Raw genomic sequence first — 27,290 nt, forward strand, 5'->3', positions numbered from 1 at the left:
ATTCTACAGTTAGTTCTGTAAGACACCAAGCATTCCCATGCAGTTTAGTTTTTATTTAATCTACTTAAAGCACCACTACAAATTTCATGCACAAAACCATGTAACAATTTTTAGAAATTAATTTTGTTTTCTAGAACTTCATGTGGTTTTTAAATTTTAAAAATGCATGTATCTATGAGTTAAGTTCAGTCAAACTTGAATAATTTGCGTTATAACATAATATTGCTTTAAAATAAAAGTAATTCTTACCTTCTGGAATTGGATTGCAAACAAAGGGAAAGGGGAGAGAAAAAAAAAAAAAAAGTCCTTTAATTTTTTAGAAAACATTTATCTGAAAAACAAAACCCTCTGCTCCCACCCAGTAATACCCACCACCCTTTAACATTACCCCCACCCTTACTCACTGATCTGAAGATATTATTTCTTAAAATAACACAAAATAATCTTTGAGAAATAACATACATAGGCCATACATAAAAGATCAAGAACTTAGCAATTAAACAATAACTTTCAATGAACCACTTTTTAAAAAATCCCTTCAAATCAATTCAGTACCACCTAATATTGGGGGAAGGTTGTTAAGAATATTTCATATTGCAGTTGCAGAATGAAGATGGATACAATGAACAACAGTCATCTCTGGAAGCTATTTTAAAGCAATCAGCAATGGTTTCTTTCTCCCTTTAAGACCACCAATTCATTTCAAGGCTAAACAATGGTGAAAAAATAAGGTTTTTCTGTTAATAACAGTCACTGCCTATCCATTAAGGATTTTTAAAAGTCATTATCACCTTTACATATGCCCAATGATTATCTAGTTGCATTTTGAGAATAAATCTGCTAAGAAACTTTTCAATTACTTTAAAAAAAATCATACTTAAAAAAATAAATCAATCATAAATCACATCATGTCAAGCAACTACTGCTGTTCCATGATTTTGCTCTAAGAGGCTAAGTTAGAAAGAGGATACCAAAGGAAATGATGTAATTTTCCCCTTAAGATTTTCCTCTTGCCACTCAAAGCTTGGCTAGTTAAGGACAGAGAATTCTGAAGCTAAGAAAATGGATGGCAAGCAAAATATACATTACCACTAGGAAGGATTAAATCTATTGGCTGCAGAAAGAGCATGTCAAGTGCTTTGTTACCTGATCAAGTTGAAAAACTGTCATAGTTACATATTACTACCAAGAAAGCCCTTCTGATACAAAATTACAAAGTTTTAGAATTTTTAAAATGTTGTACACAGTTTAAAGTAGTGTCCAATATTAGTGTTCAATTAAGCAAGTGATTTATAATTTAAATATTAGTGGGAAAGTTAACTGTAATGGTTTGTTTCTTTGCTTCTCTATATCTTCTTCAGGGATATATCCTTTAATATTCATGCTTAATTGTTTTAATAAAGAATTCTACTTTTAAATTTTGTATTTTAAGCAGATAAACAGGGTAGCTTTGAAAGTAACTACTGAATTTGTAAGATACTTTTTAAGAACGTAGATTGCACAGGTACAATCTATATCAGATTGCTTGCCATCTTGGGGGGGGAGGAAAGAAAGGTAGGGAGGGAACAAAACTTGGAACTCAAAATCATCAAAAAATGAATGTTGAAAAGTATCTTTATATGTAATTAGAAAAAAATACCACCTAAAAAAAGTATAAAAAAATAAAGCCAGTTATATAAGTAATAGAGGTTCATCATTTCACATATAATTCTCTTTTCTCAGCTTATAGAAATGTCCTCCTCTTTTTTGGTACATGTTAAATTCAGAAAAAGTCTTTTAAATTTGCTTTTTATAAAGATAACTAGTATGAAAATCTAGTAACCTGCTCGATCATATACAGGTAAGCTAGCTATATAAACCTAAACACAAGCTAATACAATCTCTCTCCCCACCCCCTTAAAACATCCTGTTAAGCTCACATCCCCTTAAGCTCACATCTGCTCTTTCCTGGCCAAATTCCTAGAAAAGTTGTCTACCTCTTTATGTCCTCTCACTCTTTCCTCAACCCTCTGCAATCTAGTTTTCAACTTCATCACTCAAACAAAACTAATCAATTTGCCAAATCTGATGGTCTCTTTTTTCCCCCACTTCTCACCCTTCTAAAGTTATCTGTATTCTTTTTGGATTTTTCATCTTTCTATGTTGTTTCCTCTCTAGATAAAAGTAATCAAACATCTGAGCTACATGATTCCAAGGAAGTAAGATCACATGAAATATGTTTCTAGGACTGGAGGGAAGAGGCAGGGAGGGAAAAGAACAAGAATTCATTAATCCAAGCACTGTGCTCAATGCTTTATATAAATTATCTCTTCTGTTCCTCACATTATTGTTCTTTCCCACTTTATAGTTGAGAAAACTGAGGCAGACAGAGACTGTAAGTGTCACAAAGGTCACAAAGCCAGTAAGTGTCAAATGCCAGATTTGAACTGAGGTCTTCCAAGATACTTGCTCCAAGTCTCTAGCTTTTCATGACATCAAGCTCTCTTGGTTCTCATACTGGTTTACCCACTCCTTTGCTGATTTATCATTTAGGTGGCGATACCACAACTGTATATGTACCCCAACTCTGTTCTAGGCTCCCCACTTTTCTCTCGGTATACTATTTCTCTTAGCTATCTACAGATTTAAATACCATTCCTATGTTGATGATTCAAAGATCTAAGTCCATTTCTCCCCTGAGCTCTGGAATGATCTTAAACTCATAATGCCTAAAATTTAATTCATTTTCTCCTCCATTCCCCCCAAAATTGCTATTTCTAGAAAAAGGATGACCACTCTTCTAGTGGTCCAGATTTGTAACCCTGGCATTATCCTAGACACTCTCACTCCATGTATCTAATCAGTTGCCAAACCTTACCATTTCTACATCCACAATATCTTTCCTATCTGACTGTCTCTCCACTCACAAAACTACCACCTTAGTTCAAGGCCCACATCACATCTCCCTCAGATTAATGCAATGACTTCTTAATTGGTGTCCCTGACTCAAGACTTTCTGCATGTCAGTACACTTCAGTACATTTATACTGCTGCCATAGTGATTTTCCTTAAGCACAAATCTGACGTCACTCCCCTGTTCAATAAACTCTAGAATCAAATATAAACTTGTGTTTACTATATGTTTATTTTTATTTCTTCTACGTATATGTAAACATTTCCTTGTCTCTTCCTTTAGAATATAAGCTCTTTGCAAGAAGGGATTGTTTTACTCATGACATTTATAGCCCCTGGGGAAAAAAAATAGACCCTTAATAAATATTTAACTGACCGATATGATCCTTTAAATGGCAGAATGACTGTATCCTACACACAGCAAAGTTCTGCTAGATCTAGTTACTCATATCAAATGAAGGCATCAATTGCCAACTTTCTGAATTACAAACTAGCACAACAGTTCCCAAGTCTTTTTTAGTTTTTCATTTCTGCCCAGGTTGTCTGTTCACTGCCATTTCTTCTTATCCCTCCCAAATAGGCAGAGAATAACCTGACTGTAAAAAAAGAGAAGCACAGTGATTGAACCACAGCTGAGTGAATTTTAAGGATAGCAGAAGGGAGGACCCCAACCTTGAAGTGAGGAGTGGTTTTGCTAAGTGTGGTAGCTCTACACTCTTTCACCACTAACTTTCAATATCATCTACAGAGCAATGGAGTTTAAACCACAAAACCAGAGCTGAATACATTTTATCAAATAAATCAGTTCTCAGTGCCTATGCTAATTTACATGGGTTCTGATAAAGCTAGGATTTCCCAACTAATTGCCACATTACTTCTACTTCTTCAATGTTATGATAAAAACTGATACAAACTGGATTTCAATGGAGAATGATCACCCTTGCTGCTACAGTATTATTCACGGATGTTTTAAAAATTATAACTACATAAAACAAAATTTAAAATGTCTAAAACCACCCTTTTTCTCTTTATGCATGTTTCTTCTCCCTGAGAAGATTAAGATTGATTGTGTATCATTTTCTCATTGATCCTATATAGAAGCAAATGACTGTGTCCTGTAACAGGTTTTGTACTGTAACTATGTCATAACTTCAGAGTTCTGCTGGCTTGTAATGGGTTAAGCTTAAAAATCCAGCTTTCCTTACCTCAAGGAATTTAACTGAGCTTAGACAATGCATGTAACACAAGGGAGTTTGATATCTTTACTCCACTAAGCTATCCCATAAATGTCTGGTTTGCTGTCCAAATGTCTAAGGCACTATCTCACACCTTGACTCAATGAGCACCTTTTAATCTCATGAGAGGTCACTCATTGTTAGCTACCATTACCAAACTTCCAACTAGTTATGTTGTTGCATGTGTCTCAGCTTTGTAACCAATTATGTTGCCCTTGATTCGATGATGTCATCTACCCGCCTCTGCTCTTGGTTCTGTAATGCCCAAAACCTATATAAGGGGAACTCTCCTTTTGCTTAAGGTCTTTGACATTAATGGAAGAAATTCAATGACTCATTTATTGGCAGGTAGTATGCCCCTGTTAATAAATTCTTTCTTGCTCAAATAATGGTCTCAGTTTCCCCTTCTGTTACATTCCAAATGCTACACCACTTGAAAGAAGTGCTTCTTTACTTGCCTATCTCTGTTGATAATATCACTTTTATTCCAGTAACCTAAACTCGTAAAGCTAAGAATCATCTTTGATTACAGGTTTGATTACATAAGAACTAGCATGTCAGGCTAAACAGTAATTCTATGGGCATTAAAGTGTTATTGAGGGTTTTTGAGTATACAAAATATCTGGAGGTTTTACTGAAGTATATATGTACAATATGAAGTAGTATCACATGGCTTCCAAAAAGCTAATGAAATCTGGTGCTACATTAAAAGAGCTTTCAAAAGCAGGGTGGTGGTAATTGCCCTGTACTCTGCTCTCATCAGACCCACCTGGAGCATTGTGTATACTTCTGGACATCACAGTTTAATACGGGGATATGAATAAACAGAAGCTCAGGGGAAAAGATAGAAAAAACCAAGTGTTGAAGTTACTATAAGAAAATGGGCACAAAGATCTCACTCTTTCTTACAGAGGTGAAATACACCTACATAGTTATTTACGGTGTCTGTTTATGTAGAACCATGAAGTACTCCTTGGGGATTTCAAGACAAGCAGCTACATTTTCTACATCCTTTGACCCAGAAATATTATTCTTGGGCATATACCTTAAGGAAGTCAAAGAAAAACAAAGGAACAATGTATACCAAATTATAACTAGCAGCAATCTTTTTGGTATCAAAGAACTGGAAACAAACCAGTTGTCCATTTATTGGGAAATGGTTGAAAAAACTATGTTGTATAAATAGAATATTATTATGAAGTAAACTGATTATTTTTATTCAGTTGGTTTTACTTGTGTTCTCTCTGTGATCCCATTTGAGGTTTTCTTGACAAAGGAGTGGTTTGCCATTTCTTCTCCAGTTCATTTTACTAATGAAGAAACTGAAGCAAAGAGAGTTAAATGATTTGCCCAGGATCACATAGCTAGTAAGTATCTGCAGCCAGATATGAACTCAGGAAAATGAGTTTACTTGACTCAAGGTCCAGCACTCTATCCACACTGTGCTACCTAGCTATCCCTAAGAAACGACAAATAGGAGAAATTCAGAGAAATATGACAAGATTTATAAATATTGATGCAGAGGTAGAAGTAGACATACAATAACTATAATGAAACATCACTGAAAGGAAATTGAACTCTAGAGAAAAAAGCCAATGGAGGTCTTAAATATATCTTTAAAAGGTAATGGACTACTATGATAGAACATCATACACGACGTTAGACAAGAATGCTTTTTTTGTCAACAGAGACACTTCAATCTGGAGGAAGATAGGTTCTGAACAGTGTGGCAGAAAACTGGTATCCCTTCAGGAAGATCTGGGTTCAAGTACTGCTTCTGATAAATATCAGTTGTGTGACCCTGGGCAACTTACTTTAACATATTAGTACTTCAGTCAATTCTTTAAGGCTATATATAGAAGAGATGGTGCCAATGTGTACTGCCAGAGGAAGTTTCTCACCAAGAGCTTCACCCACCAAGGAAATCACAGGACCAATCCACCCCCACCAAAAAAAAGTTTACAGAATTATAGTTAATTTGTCAAAGACATTTTATTAAGACTTAGGACTTCTGGGGTTTTTGCTCTGCTTGTGTATCAAGTTGCCAGGGAAATAACTCTTTCTGGAAGAGAGAAGAGTAGATGAATTTCACCCTATTAGATTGTCACAATAAAGAGTTACAATCAAATGAACATTCTTTGGATATTTCTATGTCTTGACTTTTGGTTCTATCAGTCTCAGATTATATTGAGCTACATTTTAAAATAAAAGAATTAATTTTCTTAACTAAAAAAGAGAACTGACATCTGGCTCCAACTATTTTATAAAAATGCTCATTCAGGTATAACTATAACAAAAAGGAGTAAGATTTTTCTTATTCCTTAAAATTTGGAACATTAAGAAAATATAAGATTAGATAAAATTTGAGGTAATTGAAGTAAAATGACTTAATCAAATGATAGCCAAAACCATGAAAGTGAAGAGACAGAAAGGAATAGATGAAATTAGAGAAAGGAAAAAAGCCTATTCCCCTATCATCTCAAATTTTAAAGACCCTTCTATCAATCAATAAGTACTTACTAAGCACATGCTATGTGACATGCATTGCAGTAGTTTCTAGAGATAAATGTACAAAATTAGCTAATCCGTACTCATAAGGGGCCTGCATTCCAGGGGAAAGATACATAAATGCTAGATCATCACTACTAGGTTATCACGGAAAAATCACAGAATCTCAGTGTTGGAAGAGACTTTAAGGAGCACTTAATTCAACCTAAACCTAAACAAGAGACCTACAAGTTGTTAACTGTTTAAAGATACCTAGTATTAAAGACTTGTTACCTGAAGGCAACCCACTATACTTTCAGATAGTTTTAGTTGCTAGGATATTTTTTATTTAAATAAGGTCTAAATTTGCTTCTTAGAAAATTCTACTTAATATTATTAGTTCTGCCTACATATACCTTTAGTCATTAACTAAAAATATTAAATCAGCAGATATTAAAATCAAGTTCACTGATTTGCAGATTTCTTTCTCCTTGTCTCCCCATTAAGGAAAGAAGACAACAACTTAACCTTCTGTGATACTTTTCTCTCTTTTTCCAAATTCTTTCAAAAGTCACTGACAGTAGGTCAGTAATCACAACCACTGTACACTGTACAATGCATTGTGGTTTGTCTGCACCTGGTATCTGAAATCTCAAGGGCAGTGAGGTTCTCTTATGATAACCCTGCATTTATCTTGGATTTCTTTCCCCTTTATATCTTGGGTATTTAGACGGCTCACTACAAATTTTTCAATTTTTTGTTATGTCTCTTCCAGAACAAAGAAAATCAACCTTTGGTAGAGAAAAGGGTGGACGGCTGGGGAGGAAGAAGAGCTGAAAAATTCCACTTTCTTACAGAAGGCAGTTCAGTCCCCTAAACTAGAAATTCTATTCTTCCTTTAATCCTTGGGTTTCTGAAAAACCACTTGTTGGATGTGGAAACAGTAAAATGAATCATAATTACTGAGGATGACCCTTCAACCAACAGAAAAATAGCATGGTATAAAGCAGAAATAGGTTATTAATGGAATTAACGTCACTAAGTGGAAACTGTAACTATTTTTGATATTTCAAAATTATTGTCTAGTATCTTTTTGCTTCTCTCGAGTTTCTTTACATCTGTCACATTTCTTATACTCCTTTTATTTCTCTTCTAGTTCCCTATATGGGAAAACAGCGTACAAAGCTTAGGTAACAGAACTTAGAATGAAATCTGATTTACCCACACTAACAGCATTCTCCATCATCTGTTGAAGTCATAAAGAACTGAAACAAAAGTTTCATTAACATCAAAATCAATCACATCTATTGCTTCCTCCTAAATCTATAAGGAAAACAACCCTGTTAAAGAAGGAAAATGGTTTCATTCAGTAAGATTTTGTTCTCTTGTCCCATTTTTTGGTCCAGGTGTGAAATCAGTATTTTTCATCAGTGAACTGTAGAAAAAAGCTATTCTGATCTAAAGATTCAAATAAATTAAGGGTTATTGCTTTAAAAGAAAAAAAAACTTGTTGTAAGAGTTTTTAAAATATTAAATTTCAATTCTATGAAAATTTAAACCATTTTCCTAGAACTCATATGCTACTCAAAAGAAAGTTCATCAGCACTTTAGTCTGTTTTTATTACTTTTAAGCTGAGAGTAAATAAAAACCAAGGTAAATTTTATTTCTTTAGAAACAGGCCTGACAAAGTAATTATACAGAAAAGGTGACTTACGTAAGAAAGAAGTTGTGGGGTTTACATTAACAATTCATTTTTCTACTACTAATGTGTTTCTTGTATATCTTCCGAATAACAAATGAAGTATCACGATGTTTTCACATGTAATGGAAATTTTTAAAACTGCATTATAAACTTCTCTGCTATACTGAACAGACTGTAGTAAACGTAATATTTTGATGATTGTTCAGCATTATTATAAATAGCCATTATTGTACCTCAGTAAAATAGTTTTCTCCATTTATTGAGGTGTTCATAATAGCAAGATGAGTAAGGAAGCATTGACGTGACCATACATAGTTCATGCCTAGAAAACACTCTGTATACTTTGGTCAAGTTAAATGGCATTATCTATATAACTCACCTGATTTCTTTTAATCCCTCCCTCTGTATAACTTGAAGAATTTCTTTATGGCTCATGGGTGTATTGGGATATTTCTCCAGGACCTGGGGAAGAAAAATGTGATAATAAACTATCTCTCAATTTAATTATACTTCGGTTCAATATAAACTGAGGAATTTTATACCAACAAGTATGCTTGTTAGGACTAAAAGGGAAAATCAAGAACAATAAATGATCTTTATTATCCTTCCTCATTCAATATCAAACACAATAAAATATGGTATAGAAAGCAAAAGTAGAAACCCAACTATTAGTTTGAATTTAAAAACAAAAACAAAACAGTAAATTCCAAACTAAGAACATAGGGGAAAAAATTCACTCATCATGGTGCCCTACACACAGACAATGTCTACTGAATTGACAATCAACATCCTTTCCAATTACAGTTTCTCTCTGGTTAGAAACCCAACCAAACCTTGGCAAATTTCATGCCTTCCAAACTTATTAAATCAAAAATCCTTTAAAACCACCAGCGAAATCAGATATAATTCAATCAAATGTAATATGCTAGATTAATATAACTAATACATCACAGTGACTTCTTTACGCGCTAAGATGAAATTTAAATACCCAAAGAATTCAAAATTAGAAAAGAAATTAAGAAAGCAATCTCTAGAGCCTACATTGTTAACTTTGTGTGTGTGTCATGGACACCACCTTCCCCCACCCCACATATACACATAATGTTGTAAAGTCAATGGATCCCTTCTCAGAATGTTTTAAAATGCATAATAAATTATAATACTACAAAGAAAACCAATTATATTTAAATATGGCTATCTGTGCTTTTATGCAAATCACTGGTGTGAAACAGTTAAACATTCCAAGACCAAGCACAAATTCTTGGGTCACTCCAACTGGAGAATAGTTTTCCAAGTTCAGTTCAATTTCACTCAGTATGCATTTACTAAATATCTAACATGTTCAAGATACGTTGTGCTAGGTAGTGGGGATACAAAAATAAAAACAGCCTCCCCCTTCAAGAAGCTTATAGTCTAGGGCAGGACAAAACATGCAAAATAAATGAACAAGAAATCATTTGATGAAGAAAAGCAACAAAAACTAGAACACCTTTGAACTAATGAATGGCAAGGTACAAAAAAAAAAGTCATTAATAGTCTGTTGTCAAAGATAACACTAAATTCTTCTTTGGAATTGGCCTTTCAAACAGTACTAGATCCACTGAGCTGTAGTATCACCTTGACCACATGTCTCCATCTTTTCCACACCCTAAAGTATAGTACAGGGCATATAACTTTTAAAAAAATAAACTGAAGTAAATATAAAGTGGGTTCTACATGACCTTCAACAATTGATTCACGTATCAATAATTAATTCAGAAATGAAACCAAATACTACATAATTATAATGATCAAGCTTGGCCCAGAAAAAGTGAGCAGATTATGCACCTTCCTTCCAGAGGTAGGAACTATAAGCATAGTACAGTGTATGTATTGTCAAACCTGGCTAATTTCAGAACTGTACTGAATTTTTTCTTCTCTTTTATTCTGTTACATGGGTTAGATTGGTGGGTAGGGGAGGTATACAAGAATATATTTGGAAATGAAGGCATGCCTAAAAATACTATCAATTTTAACAATGATTTGTATAGGTGATAAAAATATTTGTAATCTTTGATACTTTGATAGAAAAAAGTTTTGATGAGTGCGTTCTGCAGGATAACTGCATGTCTGGGTCATATAAAGGATATAGATTTTCTAGCATGGTATGATAGAGTGTTCAATTTGGCAAAGAAGAAACTGGGTTTAAATTCAAACAGCTACTTACTGCCTGGGGGTGACTTTGAGAAAAAAGCTTATCCTCCCTGGGCCCCAGCTTTAGCATTTGTAAAGTTAAGAGTGATGGAACCGATCTCCAGGTCCTTTCCAGTTCTGAACCTATGATCCTATAACTGCTAGAGGTCATTATTTCTGTATTGTATTGTTTTGTCTGGTTAGCAGGACCAAAACTTTTAAGTTTTACCTGGATTATATACATGGGATGAATGCATTAGTTTTCCTTCTAAAAAACTCACCAGAGGAAGACAAATAACTTTTTTTGGTAGCCATCTTAGCCCATAAACAACCTTCAAAGAAAAAAATTATTATTCATTTGGCAAAAACACTGCTTTTATTTTAAACAGTTGACAGGTAACAGTCATGAAAGTAACATCAATACCAAAATAAGGAGGTACCACCATTACATGGTACCCACCCATTTTGAAATTCAATCTCAAAACATGGTTCTGTGAACCACAAAAATCTTAAAGCACTAAACAAACCTAAGACCCTGTGACCACCGTCACCAATCCTGGAAAGTTTGATTTCTATCACGTATGCTACATGCACCAAGATAAGAGACTAAATGTAAAAGGTTCCCAAAATGCAATCTCAGGGAAATACATTCCATAGGGAAACAGTAACAGTTTCACTGGAATAGTCATAAAAATAAATCAGCCAACCAGCATGCATTAAGTATCTGCTATGTGTCAGACACTATGCTTGAATAATAGGGAAAAGGAAAGGAAAAAAAAAGTGTCTGTCCTTAGGAACTTATTTTCAATTGTTGAGATGACATATGCATAATATAAACATACAGAGAAAATATAAAATAAGTACAAAATAATTAAACACAAATAAGGTTGTTAAAGAGGGAGATCACTAGCAGTTGACAGGACTTAGAATGACTTCATAAAGAATGAAGGCAATATCTAAGCTACAGATAGAAAGAACATATTCCATGACGCAAAAGAAAGGAAATAAGCATTCAGAGTGATAAGGATGATCAGTGCAAAGGTACAAAAATGGAAGATGGAATACCATGTATGAGGAGAAGAAAGACAATTCTGTGTATGGGAGAGCAAGCAATATATAGCAAAACTAGAAAGACAGGTCAATTGCAGGAATTCTTAACCTAGGGTCCATGACCATTTTTATACAAAATATTTTTATAACTGTCAAATATAATTGGTTTTTTGTAATTCCATATATTTAAAAACATTATTCTCAGAAAGAGTTCACAGCCTTCACCACAAAGCCACAGGAATTCATGGATCTTGGCCTAATGGACATTAAAATGTTACAATCCCTAAAACCATTACACTATGGTGACATAAAAGGGCATTTCATATCAAATGCTCTAAAGACAAATTCAAAGGCATCTGATTTCAGTTATTCAAGAATGTAGAAAAAACATTGGCAAACATGCTCCAACAATATGGCTGATCAAAGAACACCATGTGGTAGAAACAGTATTCAAGATAATATCTAACAGCAGGCATTGTGTCAAGAATAGAACTGGAATGTGACTTCTTGGGGTGACAGTGGGGAGGGAGGGTGGCGGGAAGGTCTACAGTTTCATAACTGGATTGCTGTAGTGAAGAATTATCCATAGTACTTCATACCTATAAGATTGGCTAGTATGACAGAAAAAGAAAATGGAGTAGACTGTTTGTTGGTGCAGTTATGAACTGTAACCAATTGCAACCAATCTTAAGAACAATTTAGAACTACACCCAAAAGGCTATAAAACTGGGTGTTATCCTTTAACCCATTAATCCCACTACTAAGTCTGTATCCCAAAAAGATCAAATAAAAGGGAAAAGGACCTATTTGTTTTTGTTTTTATTTTAAAAAGTATATAGTAGCTTTTTTTTTGTCATGGCAAAGATATAGACATTGAGGGGATGCTCATCAATTGGGGAATGGCTGAACAAGTTGTCATATATGATTAAGGATAGAATTCTTATGGTGCTATAAAAAATGACAAGAAGAAACACCTGGGAAAATTAAGATGAACTCATGCAAAATGAAGCAAACAGAACCAAAACACTGTACACAATAAGCAACATTATATAAGGTTGATTATCTAAGACAGTTACTCTGATCAAGACAATAATCCAAGACAATATGATGAAAACTATTTCCCACCTCCAGAGAGAGAAATGGTGAACTCTGAATGCAGACTGAAGTGTACTTTCTAAACTTACTTTATTTTTCTTGGGGCTTTTTGTCTGTTTTCTTTTTCAACCTGGCTAATACAGAAATATGTTCTGCATGACTTCACATGCATATCAAATTACTTGCCTAATAAAAAAGGAGGGGAGAAGAACAAGAAGGACAGCACATGAAACTCAAAATTTTGGAACTCAAATTTTTGAAAAGTGAATGGTAAAAATTTTTTTACATGTAATTGGAAAATATTTAATGCAGTAAAAATAAATTGGAAAAATTAAAAATAAATTTTAAAGAGTCACCCAAAGACATCAACTAGACTTAGGTTCTTAATAGAAGGGTTCCACTAGACTATAACTAGCTTTCCAAAGTTAAACAATCAACACTTTTTACCTTCTCTGGACTTATGAAGGATGGCTTTCTTTGTAGAGGTGAGGCATCAAGAGACTTTTATGTGTTGGTTAGTTTGCTGAATGGCTATTTTCCCCTTTTTTTCATTCTGTTACAAGAGATGTGTCTCTGGGAGAACAGGAGAGAAGAGGTTGAGGAGGTCAGGAAGGGAGAAGGGGCATAGAACGAAATAAGTACTGAGAAATAAAAAGATACTGGGCTCAGTCTTTAAAATTTTGTGACTTATAATACTGTTAGAGAGAAATGACTAACATGTAGATCGAGAAGAAAAGTTTTTTCCCCTCTGCCAAAAGAGGTAAGTGGTCAACAAAGTCCAGAAAAATCAAGTCAAAGAAAAAGCCATGACACTTAGCAGTTAAAGGACTGCTTATAAACTTAAGAGAACAGGGGGGCGGAGCCAAGATGGCAGAGTAGAAAGATACACATACGCTAGCTCCAAACCCAAAGCCCATAAAATATCTGTAAAGAAGAACTCCCAAAAAATTCTGGAGCAGCAGAAGCCACAGAACAACAGAGCAGACAAGATTTCTGTTCCAGAGGGACCTGAAAACCTGACGCAAAAAGTCCATTGCGCCCTGGACGCAGAGCAGAGCCCAGCCCTGCCTTGGCCCTGCAGCACCAAGAGGAGCAGATCCGAGCAGGCTTCAGGGATGGAATCTCCAGCGGCCACACAGGTCCCTCCACCCACAGGTGCCAAAGGTTGGTGAGAGGGTCTTCTCGGCTTGCCAAGAGGGGAGTGGGGTGCCCCCATAACTCAGGCCCCCTCAGGAGGCAGGAGCAGAAGCAGGAGCAGGCGGGAGCAGACAGGGGCTCCCCAAGCAGGCAGGAGCCCAGATCCATGGTTGAAAGTCTCCCCATAAACCCCCTGAGGGAAAAGAGCCCTGTGTGGCAGCCCTGCCCCCACCCGAGCCCCTGAACTTAATCTCACACTGAATAGCAGCCCTGCCCCCACCAAAAGCCCTGAGGCTGGGAAGCAGCATTTGAATCTCAGACCCCAAGTGCTGGCTGGGCAAATCTGGAGGCAAAGTGGGTGTGAAGAGGATGCTCAGAAGTCAAGTCACTGGCTGGGAAAATGCCCACAAAAGGGAAAAAAAAATAAAGACTACAGAAGGTTACTTTCTTGGTGAACAGGTATTTCCTCCCTTCCTTTCTGATGAGGAAGAACAATGCTTACCATTGGGGAAAGACACAGAAGTCAAGGCTTCTGTATCCCAGCCCACTCAATGGGCTCAGGACATGGAAGAGCTCAAAAAGGATTTTGAAAATCAAGTTAGAGAGGTGGAGGAAAAACTGGGAAGAGAAATGACAGAGATGCAGGTAAAGCATGAAAAGCAGGTCAACACCCTGCTAAAGGTGACCCAAAAAAATGCTGAAGAAAATAACACCTTGAAAAATAGGCTAACTCAACTGGCAAATGAGAAGAATGCTTTCAAAAGCAGAATTAGCCAAATGGAAAAGGAGGTTCCAAAGCTCACTGAAGAAAATAGTTCTTTCAAAATGAGAGTGGAACAGATGGAGGCTAATGACTTTATCAGAAACCAAGAAATCACAAAACAAAACCAAAAGAATGAAAAAATGGAAGATCATGTGAAATATCTCATGGGAAAAACAACTGACCTGGAAAATAGATCCAGGAGAGACAATTTAAAAATTATGGGCCTACCTGAAAGCCATGATCAAAAAAAGAGCCTAGACATCATCTTTCATGAAATTATCAAGGAAAACTGCCCTGAGATTTTAGAACCAGAGGGCAAAATAAGCATTCAAGGAATCCACAGATCACCGCCTGAAAGAGATCCAAAAAGAGAAACTCCTAGGAACATTGTGGCCAAATTCCAGAGTTCCCTGGAAAGGAAAAAATATTGCAAGCAGCTAGAAAGAAACAATTCAAGTATTGTGGAAATACAATCAGGATAACACAAGATCTAGCAGCTTCTACGTTAAGGGATCGAAGGGTGTGGAATATCATATTCCAGAAGTCAAAGGAACTAGGACTAAAACCAAGAATCACCTACCCAGCAAAACTGAGTATAATACTTCAGGGGAAAAATTGGTCTTTCAATGGAATAGAGGACTTTCAAGCATTCTTGATGAAAAGACCAGAGCTGAAAAGAAAATTTGACTTTCAAACACAAGAATGAAGAGAAGCATGAAAAGGTAAACAGCAAAGAGAAGTCATAAGGGACTTACTAAAGTTGAACTGTTTCCATTCCTACAGGGAAAGACAATATTTGTAACTCTTGAAACTTTTCAGTATCCAGGTACTGGGTGGGATTACACACACACACATGCACATGCACATGCACACACACATAGAGACAGAGTGCACAGAGTGAATTGAAGAGGATGGGATCATATCTTAAAAAAATGAAATCAAGCAGTGAGAGAGAAATATATTGGGAGGAGAAATGGAGAAATGGAATGGGGCAAATTATCTCTCATAAAAGAGGCAAGCAAAAGACTTATTAGTGGAGGGAAAAAGAGGGGAGGTGAGAGAAAAGCATGAAGTTTACTCTCATCACATTCCACTAAAGGAAGGAATAAAATGCACACTCATTTTGGTATGAAAACCTATCTTACAATACAGGAAAGTGGGGGATAAGGGGATAAGCAGGGTGGGGGGATGATGGAAGGGAGGGCATGGAGAGGAGGGAGCAATTAGAAGTCAACACTCTTGGGGAGGGACAGGATCAAAAGAGAGAATAGAAGCAATGGGGGACAGGATAGGATGGAGGGAAATATAGTTAGTCTTATATAACACAACTATTATGGAAGTCATTTGCAAAACTACACAGATATGGCCTATATTGAATTGCTTGCCTTCCAAAGGGAAGGGGTGGGGAGGGAGGGAGGAAGAGAAGTTGGAACTCAAAATTTTAGGAACAACTGTTGAGTACTGTTCTTGCTACTAGGAAATAAGAAATACAGGTAAAGGGGTATAGAAAGTTATTTGGCCCTACAGGACAAAAGAGAAGATGGAGACAAGGGCAGAGAGGGATGACAGAAGAGAGGGCAGATTGGTGATAGGGGCAATTAGAATGCTTGGTGTTTTGGGGTGGAGGGAGGGGACAAAAGGGGAGAAAATTTGGAACCCAAAATTTTGTGAAAATGAATGTTAAAAGTTAAATTAAAAAAAACAAACAAAAAAAACAAACTTAAGAGAACAGTGTCCCTAGGAAAGTGGGGAATCATACTATATCATCCCAAGAAAATGATATGTGAATTGGAGGAAGGAGAGTGGAGGTAAGTTTTTGATACTGAGAATCAACAAATCATCCTCTATATCCCTTCCAGTTGTTAGATAAATGATTTTACTTGACACATCACTACTATTAAAAAAACAAACTTCCTGAGGATAAGAAGCCTCAAGACTATCTTTGGTCCTTTGTTGTTCCTGTTAAATAATGGTTACTTCTCTTATGGATTGATTCAATTACCACCAAATATTTCTCTATTCCTAAGTTAAACTCTCCAATTAAAAAAAAAAAAACACACCATCTACAAATTACCTCTGAAAATACCAAATCTAAGCCCAGTATTTACTAGTTTACGTTTATAATGATGACTTCTAATGTTCTCCTTCTAGTCTTCTATTATTAGCCCTCTATAGGCATATCCATTGACACAGTGTTACAAAAATAAAATATCATTTCTTCTAGCCTTAAATACATATTCCTAACATGATAATGGAAAAAAGTAGGGGGGGGGGTAGCCTTAAAAGACCCAGATGTGCACTAAAAACACATAAGCAGAATTTTTTGTTATAGCAAAGACCTGGAAACAAAATAGGTAGTTTCCACCAATCAGGGAATAGCTAAAAAATTACAGTATAGACTTTTCAGTGGAGGGAAAAAGAGGGGAGGTGAGAGAAAAACATGAAGTTTACTCTCATCACATTTGACTAAAGGAAGGAATAAAATGCACACTCATTTTAGTATGAAAACCTATCTTACAATACAGGAAAGTGGAGGAGAAGGGGATAAGCAGGGTGGGGGGGAGGATGGAAGGGAGGGCAGTGGGAGGAGGGAGCAATTAGAAGTCAACACTCTTGGGGAGGGACAGAATCAAAAGAGAGTATAGAAGAAATGCGGGGTAGGATAGGATGGAGGAAAATATAGTTAGTCTTACACAACATGACTTTTATGGAAGCCATTTGCAAAACTACACAGGTATGGCCTATATTGAATTGCTTGCCTTCCTAATGGGGATCGGTGGGGAGGGAGTGAGGAAAAGAAGTTGGAACTCAAAAGTTTTAGGAACAACTGTTGAGTATTGTTCTTGTATACAACTAGGAAAAAAGAAATACAGGTAATGGGGTATAGAAAGTTATCTTGCCCTACAGGACAAAAGAGAAAATGGGGATAAGGGAGGGGAGGGATGTTAGGGAGGGCAGATTAGTGATAGGGGCAATTAGAATGCTTGGCGTTTTGGGGTGGGAGGAGGGGAGATATGGGGAGAAAATTTGGAACTCAAAATTTTGTGGAAATGAATGTTGAAAACTTAAATTTAAATACAAAAAAAAAATAATCACACCAAAAAAAAAAGATTTAATAGCTTAAAATGTCAACAAGATTTTGAGACATGTTGTATAATGGAATATTACTGAGCAATAAGAAACGATGAATGATAGTATCAGAGAAACCTAGGAAGTTCTGTGTGAAATGACAACCAAGTGAAGTGAGCAAAACCGGAAGAACAATTTATATAATGACTACAATAATGTAAGAAAAATTACTTGAAAGACCTAATGATTGATCAACACCATCATCAATCATAATTTCAGAAGACCACTGATAAATCATGTTGCCTACCTCTTGGCAGAGAGGTGATAGATTAGATCAGTGCAGAATGAGACCTATTTTCAGGCACAGCCAATACGTAAATTTGTTTTGGATAAGTATGCTTGTTTATTACATGGGAGAAATTCTATAGAGGAAGGGAGCTGGGAAAGTGACAACAAACTAAAGAGCAAAAAAAGTACAGCATCACTGAAACATTTTACACAGAAGAGAACAGAAGGAAATTCAGATGGTAACTAACACACAAAGCAGTTCATGAATGTTATTTTTTATAATAAAAAATAAAAGGTTTTTAAAAAGGGAGTCTATTGTTGTGCAGTGGAAAAAATTCTGAGTTCTGATGCCAAAAGACTCAGCTCTGTCACATATTGTTAGTAAAAATGATGTAATTCACATAAGCCTCAATATTCTCATCTCTAAGAGTAGTACCAACTCAAGTCTATTAAGATTCAGCTATGATTCTAGTAGTTAGCACAACAGGTACTTAGTAAAGTTTGTTTAATCTGAATTTCCTTGTGTCAGTGGTACCAACCAATGATACCTAATATACAAAACCTCCATCCTCAAAAACAATAGGGAGCTACCAAATTGTAGCCATTCCTCCTCTGTAATGAACATCCTAAGAGTTAATAAATTCATGTTTACTAATAATCTGCTTGCTTGTTTCTGATCCCAGTGCATCTTTTGCTTAGAAAGCCTTTCAGATAGAGAAGCTAAAAACCAAAAATTATATAAACCTCACTAACATTCAGGGTTTCCATTAAACTTCCCCCTCTCCAGCAGTGTCTCATTCCCAAGTACTTCTATCATTGCCATCTCCATTGTACTGAAACACATTACACATTTCCACCTCCATAACTTATATGAACCAACAACTGGAAAAGCAGCCAGCCTACTTCTCCTAGATTGAGAATCTGTCCCTTGCCTAGTGGACAAAAGTTGAGACCACCATATAAGGTGCAACTGATATTTAAAAGGATAGAAGGGCAAGAAATCAAACCAAAGCTGTCAAAATATTTTGACTATTGAGGAAGTAAAAATAGATGATTCATGTTTTTCTGCACATATGAATCTAGATGTTTTTTCCAAAGAGGAAAATTTTTATTTTCCATTATGGAGATATTGGCTTGCATTTGATTGGCAACATTTTCAAATAAGCATTAGAAAGGTTTTCTTGACAACAGGGGGAAAAGAACAAATTTTGAAAGGCCCCTCTAGGTGGGAGAATACAAAACTCCTGTATTAAACAATTTCATTATTTATAAAGTGTTGAAATTGTCAAATAATAAGGTCTAGAAAAGTTATCCTAAAATCACAGGTGCTACAGCAGAAAGAAACCAAACTACAACTTATACTGAGGGCCCAGGGCTCCACAAATACCACTGCCACCCCCTTTTGACAAAGCAAAAAGCTCACAGAATAGTAAGATAACAAAGGAGACTCTACTTCCATAGCTGCAGCCAGATAACTAGTCTTAGCTAATGAGGGCCAATTTCCATCTTTAGAGAAATAAGCTCCTGAGTGCAGCAAGCAGGACAGCAGGCAGGCTATGCAGTTTTACAGAATGCCACAATTAAATCTCTCTCTCTCCCAGCTAAACATTAAGGAAATAGTTTCTAAAAGCTGCTAAAATGTGTCAACTTGAAGGAGGGAGCATATTTTAACTCTAGAAAAGATTTCTGTTCCCCTTAGGAGTTCAAAATCATAACTACAAGTTCTAGGGTTAAATATTTTTATCATAAGCAGTGGGATTTACATTAAGATATAAAAAACTAGAATATACTTAAAGTAAAGGTTTGTGGAGTCTCAATAATGGTCTCAGATAGATGACAGCCCCAACTAAAATAACCAACAAGAGCACCATCTGTTGGTAACTGATGCTAAAGAAACAGGAACCAGGCAAGGTAGAAAAATTCTAGGTAAGGTAAGAAATTGAAACTGCATTAAGTCAGAGCAAAAAATTATGAACAATATAAAGAAACATTTTTAAAACTCTTTAATATTTTTAAACATTTAATTGTATTTAAGATTCCTAAACCTAATGGACTTTTCTCAGTCATCCTCCTTTCTGAACTATCAGCAGCAGCTTTTTACCACCATCCTTTCCATAAGAGGCAATTGCCTGCAACAACTCTTTGAAGTTTTTCCTCCTACCCGATAGCTCTTCCTCAGTGTCCATTTCTGTATCTTCCATCTCCCCACTCAATAAGCATATGTGATTTCTCATCCCTTAAAATTTGGTCCTAGGCCTTCCTCTCTGCTCTTCCCACATTTGTTCTGTTGCTGAGGTCAGCTCCTAGCAATCATCATTAGTCTACACTGATAATTCCCAAATCTACATTCCCAACCCTAATCTCTCTCCTAGACTCCAGGAACACAATGCCAATTGTCTACCAGACATCTTCATCCATATGACCCAAAGGGCACCTGAAGGAACCTCATCATGTCCAATAGAGCTCTATTTCTCTCCAGACTACCTTCCTCTTCCAAACTTCCCTTTCCGTTGAAATCACCACTCTCTCTCTAATTCAAAGGTTCACAACCTAAGACATTAAGTCTCTCTGTCATTAGTGATTCAGTCTGAAATTAACTGAAATAGGAATTTTAGCAAAGTAGTAGTATATAAATTAAATGCAAATAAACCATTTTAAAGCAAGACAAGGAATGGGGATGCAGAGCAGTCACTGGAAGCATGGGAAACAAACAGCAAGTGTCCTATTTGAGAAGTTGGGGGGAGGGGGAGATTTTATGAAGTACCTACTACTATGTGCTGGGCCCTCCAAGATGTTTACAAATATTTTCTTACTTTTCTTTGTAGACCAGAGTCAAGACAAAGGGAGGAGTAAGGTGTAGGTCACTTCATAAGATCTTTCAATGTCAAACAAAGGACTTTATACTGAATCCTAAAGCTCAAAGACAGTAACTTGCTAGTGTCAAGGGAGATAAAGCTTAGACCCAAATAATGGCAATTGTCCAAGATCTAGGGCCTATATTGCAATATTATTCTACCTTTCAATGCCAGTGATGATTTAGACACTATTCCCCCTCACACAACTTCTCTGAGGAGACTTTCTTCTTATATGCTACTACTGCAAAACACTTCTTGCTTGGACTGTTGAAACAGCTTGCTGGTGGGTTTCTCCCCATTCCAGTGTATCCTCCACTGAGTCACCAAAATGATTTTCCTAAAGCAGAGGCACAATCATGTCACTCCCCCTCCTCAATAAGCTCCATATTGCCTCCAGGAGAACACAAAATACTTGGCTCAGCATCCAGAATCCTTCATAATTTAGTCCCGGCTCTACTTTTCCAGTATTCTTACATCTTACTCCCTTAACTTGTACTATTAGATGAAGTGACATAGGCCTCCTTGATATTTCACTCACAAGTCATTCCATCTCCACTGTGGACACTCTGGCTGTGCTCCATGAATGCTCTACTAATTTCCCCAGGCTTCCTAGAAGTCCCAAATGAAATCTCACAGTGACAAACATTCACAGAATACCAAATCATTATACACAGTACAGAAAACAATGATTCATAGAATGGCAGAAAACATACACACTGGGAAAGACAAAAACACTCAGTAACCAAAAGAGAAACAAACTTAATGACAAATTCCACATATTGGGGCAAAACGTAGAACCATATAAACTGTTAATATATTAACTATGTTTTAACCAACCACAGATTTCCAGGCTACAGTACTGGCTTCTGCCTTTGTCTTGGCTTAACCACATGAGGGCAGTATTTGTATACCAAAGTGCACAGCGACAGGGTTAGTATGAAAACAAAAGATTGTTTTGTTAACAGTCTAAGGCATCATCAATCACTGCTAATTAAAGTTCTCGATATTACCCTGTGTAAGATTAATATATAAAATAGTTTCAAATTCCTTTCTATTACTACTTGTTTCTAAAGGTGTTCAAAATTGTCTGCTGAAGACTCTATAAATCATTTTCCTGGTGTCCAAAAAATATGTAGGTCATTCTTCCACTTCCAGAGTTCTACACTTGCCTAATTAACACCTGCACCTTAATTCTTGTTGTATTTATCAATTCACTGGAAAATACACAAAGGCACAAATTCAGTCCTGGATCTTAACAATTCTGAAAAAGAAATTTAAAAGGTTCCTTTGAAAAATCCAGAACCTGAAATCTTTTATGGCATGCTAACCAAGCATAGAATATTCCAATTAGTTTTCTAAATGACCATATTAATTTCAGGTATTTCAAAAGTCAATGGAAGAATTAATATCTGTATGCTACTGGAAATTTTGCCCAGACAAAAAAAAGTTAAATTTCAACTCTATGGCACTAAATCCTCACAGAGAAACAAGGGTAATCTAAAATTATCTTTAAAAAAACATTCTAAGCACATTCTCACACAATGTGTTAACATTTCTAAACACAATGAACATTCTAACAAACACAATTTACTACATGTTTGTGGGTTATTGTGGCTAGCAAATTTGTTTTATCTTAAATCTATAGTAATAATATCTACCATTTGTGAGTGCCTTAAGATCTATTTTATTTCAAATCAGTTTCACATATATTATCTCATTTGAGTCTCAAAATCTTTCCATAAAGCATGTCAGGCAAGCAGTATCCTGCCCTTACTGGAAGTAAGGATGCAAAAAGTTTATAAGAGCTAAATTGATTGACCAAGATCACTCAGTTATAAAAAGCACATTTAAAAAGTTTGCACAACATATCTATATACAATTTAAGTTAATTGGAATTTAACTATTTCTATTTTGAATTATCTCAATTTTATTTTAACTTTGGATATATCAATCACATATATGATCTGACAACAGATCCTTGTTCAATCATGCCATCCTCTCCCAGGTTGGAGCACGGTACTTGGAGAGAACTGTACTTTACATAGCTGTTTTCATAAACTATAATTAAAAGTGAGTACAGGACATCTCCTTTCAGGCCCTCATCTTTTATAGTGATGCAACTTTCAAAAAACAATGTATACTGTTTCAGGACACAGTGATCTGCTTTGTACGTGACAGGATATTTGTACCTGAGCCTTGCAATTTTTAAAGGTCAGACAGAGTCCTAACTAGTAATTCCAGCATTTGAGGCAAATTCTATTAGGAGAGTGTCTAAAGTATTCTCACACTTCACATAGGAAGGGTTAAGACATACTGAAAATAAAGGTCATAGGAATTGAGCAAGATGAGAAAAAATAGAAGGCTAGGATGTACAAAAGTATGGTGAGGAGAGGAGGGAGGTCCACACACACTGAACCAGACACTAAACCTATTTATTCAGAAGGTAGGAAAATAGCCAAGAGGTTCACAGATAACAGCAACAAGGATCTTGAGAACTGCACGAACTAATCATAAAGTGATTTAAGAGGCAGATTCAAGAAGCAAGGGACAGTCGGAAGTAAGGAATATGCCAAATCTAGTTAGTGTGTCAAGGGTTGTGAAAGGAACTATCTTGGAGATGACAAGATACGTATTATCTTAAGAAATATAGGAAGAAATACAGCATCATAGACTTAAAGAGTCAGAAGTCATCTAGTCCAATCTCCTCATTTTATAGATGAGGAAGCTAAGTCCTAGAAACATTAAGTAATTTGCCCAAGATCACATAAGTTAATAGTGGCAGATCTGGGATTCTAACTCTAGTCCTCTACTCTATATCCATTTCACCAATTCTTTTGAATTTTCCATTTCAACTTATAGAAGATAGCGGCTGTATTTCAGAGTCCATGCCATATTACTGCCCAATCTCTTAAGAAGCTAGTAGAAAAGAATGCAGAAAGCAGCCAAGTATATACCACTTTGATGAAAACGGAATAAAGATACAGAGAAGTTAGTTTATAACTTATCACTTTATTTATGAAGCAATACAGTGCTTTTCTTACCTTATTTTCATGTGACACTTGTATCTCCCATATAGTAACAGCATTCACATTTTATAAATGGAAAAACAAATCAGAGAAGTGACTTGCCCACAATCACAGAGCTACTAAGCATCTTGAGTGAGAACATGAACTCCGTTCTCTCTACATCTCCTGCATATTATCTCTCCATTAGTATGTAAGGGGTAGGTACAGGGTTTGGGCCTTTCTTTGTATTTCCCAAATTTTTGCACAGTGCCTGAGAATAAGTACATAATAAATGCTTGCACCTAACTGAAAACTTTTCTCCAACATCATGCTGGTGAATAAGTCAAGAAGAGAACAAGTTTCCTTCACTTTCCTGAAAACCTTTTTCCTACATTATCATCCTTTATTCTAAGAACTCACTTTTTAAATTCTCTTTTCTTTCATCCACTCCTTACTCACCAGCTTCTAACCTAAGAAACTGCTCCACTTTTGTTTTCCCTCCTTTCACAGAATCACAGAACATAGCCTTAGAAGGGACTTTAATGGTCACAGAACTTAAAAAAGAATACCAACACTGCAACATACTCAAGTTATCCTCAATCCTCTATTAGAGGACTCTACTGCCTATAGAGGCAGCTCATTCCACTTTTGGACAGTTCTAATTGTTATTAAGATTTTCCTGACATCAAGCCTAATTTTGTTTTCATAACTGGCACTTCAAAAAGTGGTTCTGTCCTCTGGAGCCAAATAGAACAAAGCGAATCCCTCTTCCACATGAGGGCCTTTCAAATACTTTAATACAGCTACAGTTAGCATGTCTCCCCAAGTTTTCTCTTCTCCAAACTAAACATCCCAAGTTCCTTCACACCATTCTCACGGTAAGGAGTCAAAGATATTCACCATCCTGAGGCTCCTGTTTTCGGCTCTCTCTGGCTTGTCCATGTCCTTAAATTGTGTCCCAAAATTAACTAAATTAATAATAACTTATCTACAGGGTCAGGGTCTTATCTAACCTCCCTATTAACATTTGTAAATATCTCAGGAGGTTAATACATTACCGTTACTATGGCTTTAAAAAAAAAGGCTGTTTGAATGATTATCTTTAAAGGATATGATTTACCAAAACAGGTCAACAGGTACAACTTAGGAAAGAGAAAGTAAGTTAGAAAGATAAAATCCAGTATTTTAAAAAGGGAAAGTATTGAATTGAAGGATTACAACCAGAACTTTAAATATCCATCTCCTTTCCTCAAACATGTAACCCAAAGTAAACATAATCCTAACTATGAAATCAACCTTCTATATGCTATTTACACTTGTCTTCTTTATTTGATTATTAATCATTAACTTTTTATTTAAAAAATGTTTCCTTTCCTTTAATTGTTATCTGGTAGGGGAGAAAAACAAATCAAACACTGATTCTGAAGAGCCAGTCAACCTAAAATCAAAAAACAGCTCTACTACAGGTTGACCTTACCCGACTTCCTTCCCTTCCTTTTCTGATTTTGTTTCCTTATCTGTAAAATGAGAAGATTGGAATAGAGATTCCCTATGTCCATTGTAACACTACATTCTATTTTTGAGGTTTTGCTAAATCCTCAAAGTCACTTCTTATATCCTAGAGACAAAATAAATTCAGTAGAAACACACTTCTAATGTTATAATCATAGGAAAGAATAAGATAATGGCAATTTAGATTAATGTTCCTAAAATATGCTTTCATCATTTCCTTCTTACTTGGTCAAAAACTATATATCTTGACTTGGCTTCTAGGGTGTTCTATAAATTTACCTCAACCTACCCAATGGATAAATACCAACTGCTGGAGTAAAATAGATATACTTTTATTAGGCTCTTTCCACTTTCTCCTTGACCTCAATCATTCCCCACAAAATAAAAACTCATGACAAACTGCCTTTCCATGTTAATACTGTTTCTCCAGCTTAGAATTTTTTATTCCTTTTATGTATCAAATGTATCAGTACCAAATTGCAAATCACTGGATCAGTCACACCTGTTAGTCTATTCTCCAAAGCTAGGTGCTTGAGGGCAGGGTCTATGTCTCTATGTCTCATGTTTCTATGTCCTTAACTGGGCAAGCAGTCACAGCAAAACACTTGAAAGACCCAGGAGAACTAAAATATACCACTAATAAATGTTTGTTGAAGCAATCTATCTTGCCCTACAGCAAAATAGAGGGGAGCAGGATGGGAGAAGGGGGATGACAGAAGGGAGGGCAGACTGGGGAAAGGCGCGGTTGGGGTGGAGTGGGGGCAGGGGAGAGATGAGAAAATCTGGAATTCAAAAACTTGTGGAAGTGAACTTGAAAGCTGAAAATAAATTAAAAAACAAAAAAAGAATAAATGTTTGTTGAACTGAACTGAAATATCCCCAATTATCCTGTTGAAACAGATTTAAATAACACAAGTATGTACCTACTATACAGCACTATGAAAAATGCTGTAAGAGTTGCCAAGATGAGAAACACACAAAACATTTTACCATAAACTTTCCTATATTGGTAATATAGTATGAAAATAAGTGTCCAGGAAATAAATGGCACAGGAGTTTGACAAAAGACAGGACTCAAGTAGAAATACACAATTAAGTAGAAGGGGAAAGATGGCATGGTTTAATACCCAGTAATTCCAATTACCTTAGGTAAATAAAATAACCTTTCCAATCGCTGGCTCCAATAAAAGATATAGCTTTAATTTTTAGGTGGATAGCATTAAACTTGTTGTCAGGAAGAGCTGAGCTCAAATCTGCCTCAAATACTTAAATAGCTTTGTAACCATGGACAAACTGCTTACCTTCTCTGTGATTCAGTTTGCTCATTGGTAAAATGAGCAGATTGGATGTTATAGTCTCTAATATTCCTCCAACTTTAAATCTATGACTATGACCAAGAATATTCACACATCTTATCTTGTAATTCTTGTACATATCTTCCCATATATCCTCCACAGAATACAGCCCCGGTCATCATCTAAACTTGAATGACATCAGGGCAAGAGAGGGTTTTCCTTCTATTTTCTCTCAGTCCTGGAAATGTGATCAGTCCATTTTCTTTCGGAATTATACATTTCAGACAATGTTTTTGCATAGAAGTTATCATTGTGAATATGCCATGTCCTGTTTCGGTCTTTCACTAAAGTCTCACTCCACTGGCTCATCTTGGGATACAGAAAACCCTGGGTTCTTAAAGGCTGTACTAGCAAAGTACAGATTTTGGCAATTTACCAAATAGGAAAAGAACTGAGTATGCCTGAGTAAGAAGCTATTTACTATCTGAGAACAAACTAGTCTAAGCATAGAGAAGTTCAAACCAGTAGGCTAGGTATACTAGGTGATGAATTCTTGGCCATAGCAAACCATGAAACCAAACAAGATTTAACTATGAAAAATATTAAATTTTATTTTAAAATACTTCCATAAGAAAATTATTTACTGAGTATTCCAAACCAGAAATTTAAATCATGACTAAATAAATCAAATTTCAATCCAATCACCCCCAAAAAGTGGTTGCAAATACAGCT

At 35.9% G+C, this 27,290-nt stretch overlaps 1 protein-coding gene across 3 annotated transcripts in view; it reads right to left on the reverse strand.

Annotated features, from left to right (window-relative positions):
• The window catches only part of ASXL2 (ASXL transcriptional regulator 2), a 173,127-nt gene that overhangs the window by 102,780 nt on the left and 43,057 nt on the right, over positions 1-27,290 (reverse strand). For all 3 annotated transcript variants that reach the window (XM_072633922.1, XM_072633921.1, XM_072633923.1), the window contains exon 2: positions 8,697-8,779. In XM_072633922.1, coding sequence (XP_072490023.1) covers positions 8,697-8,779 — 83 coding nt within the window. The remainder of the gene's footprint in view (positions 1-8,696; positions 8,780-27,290) is intronic.

This window comes from Notamacropus eugenii, chromosome 1, assembly GCF_028372415.1.
Source record: "Notamacropus eugenii isolate mMacEug1 chromosome 1, mMacEug1.pri_v2, whole genome shotgun sequence".
NCBI lineage: Eukaryota > Metazoa > Chordata > Mammalia > Diprotodontia > Macropodidae > Notamacropus > Notamacropus eugenii.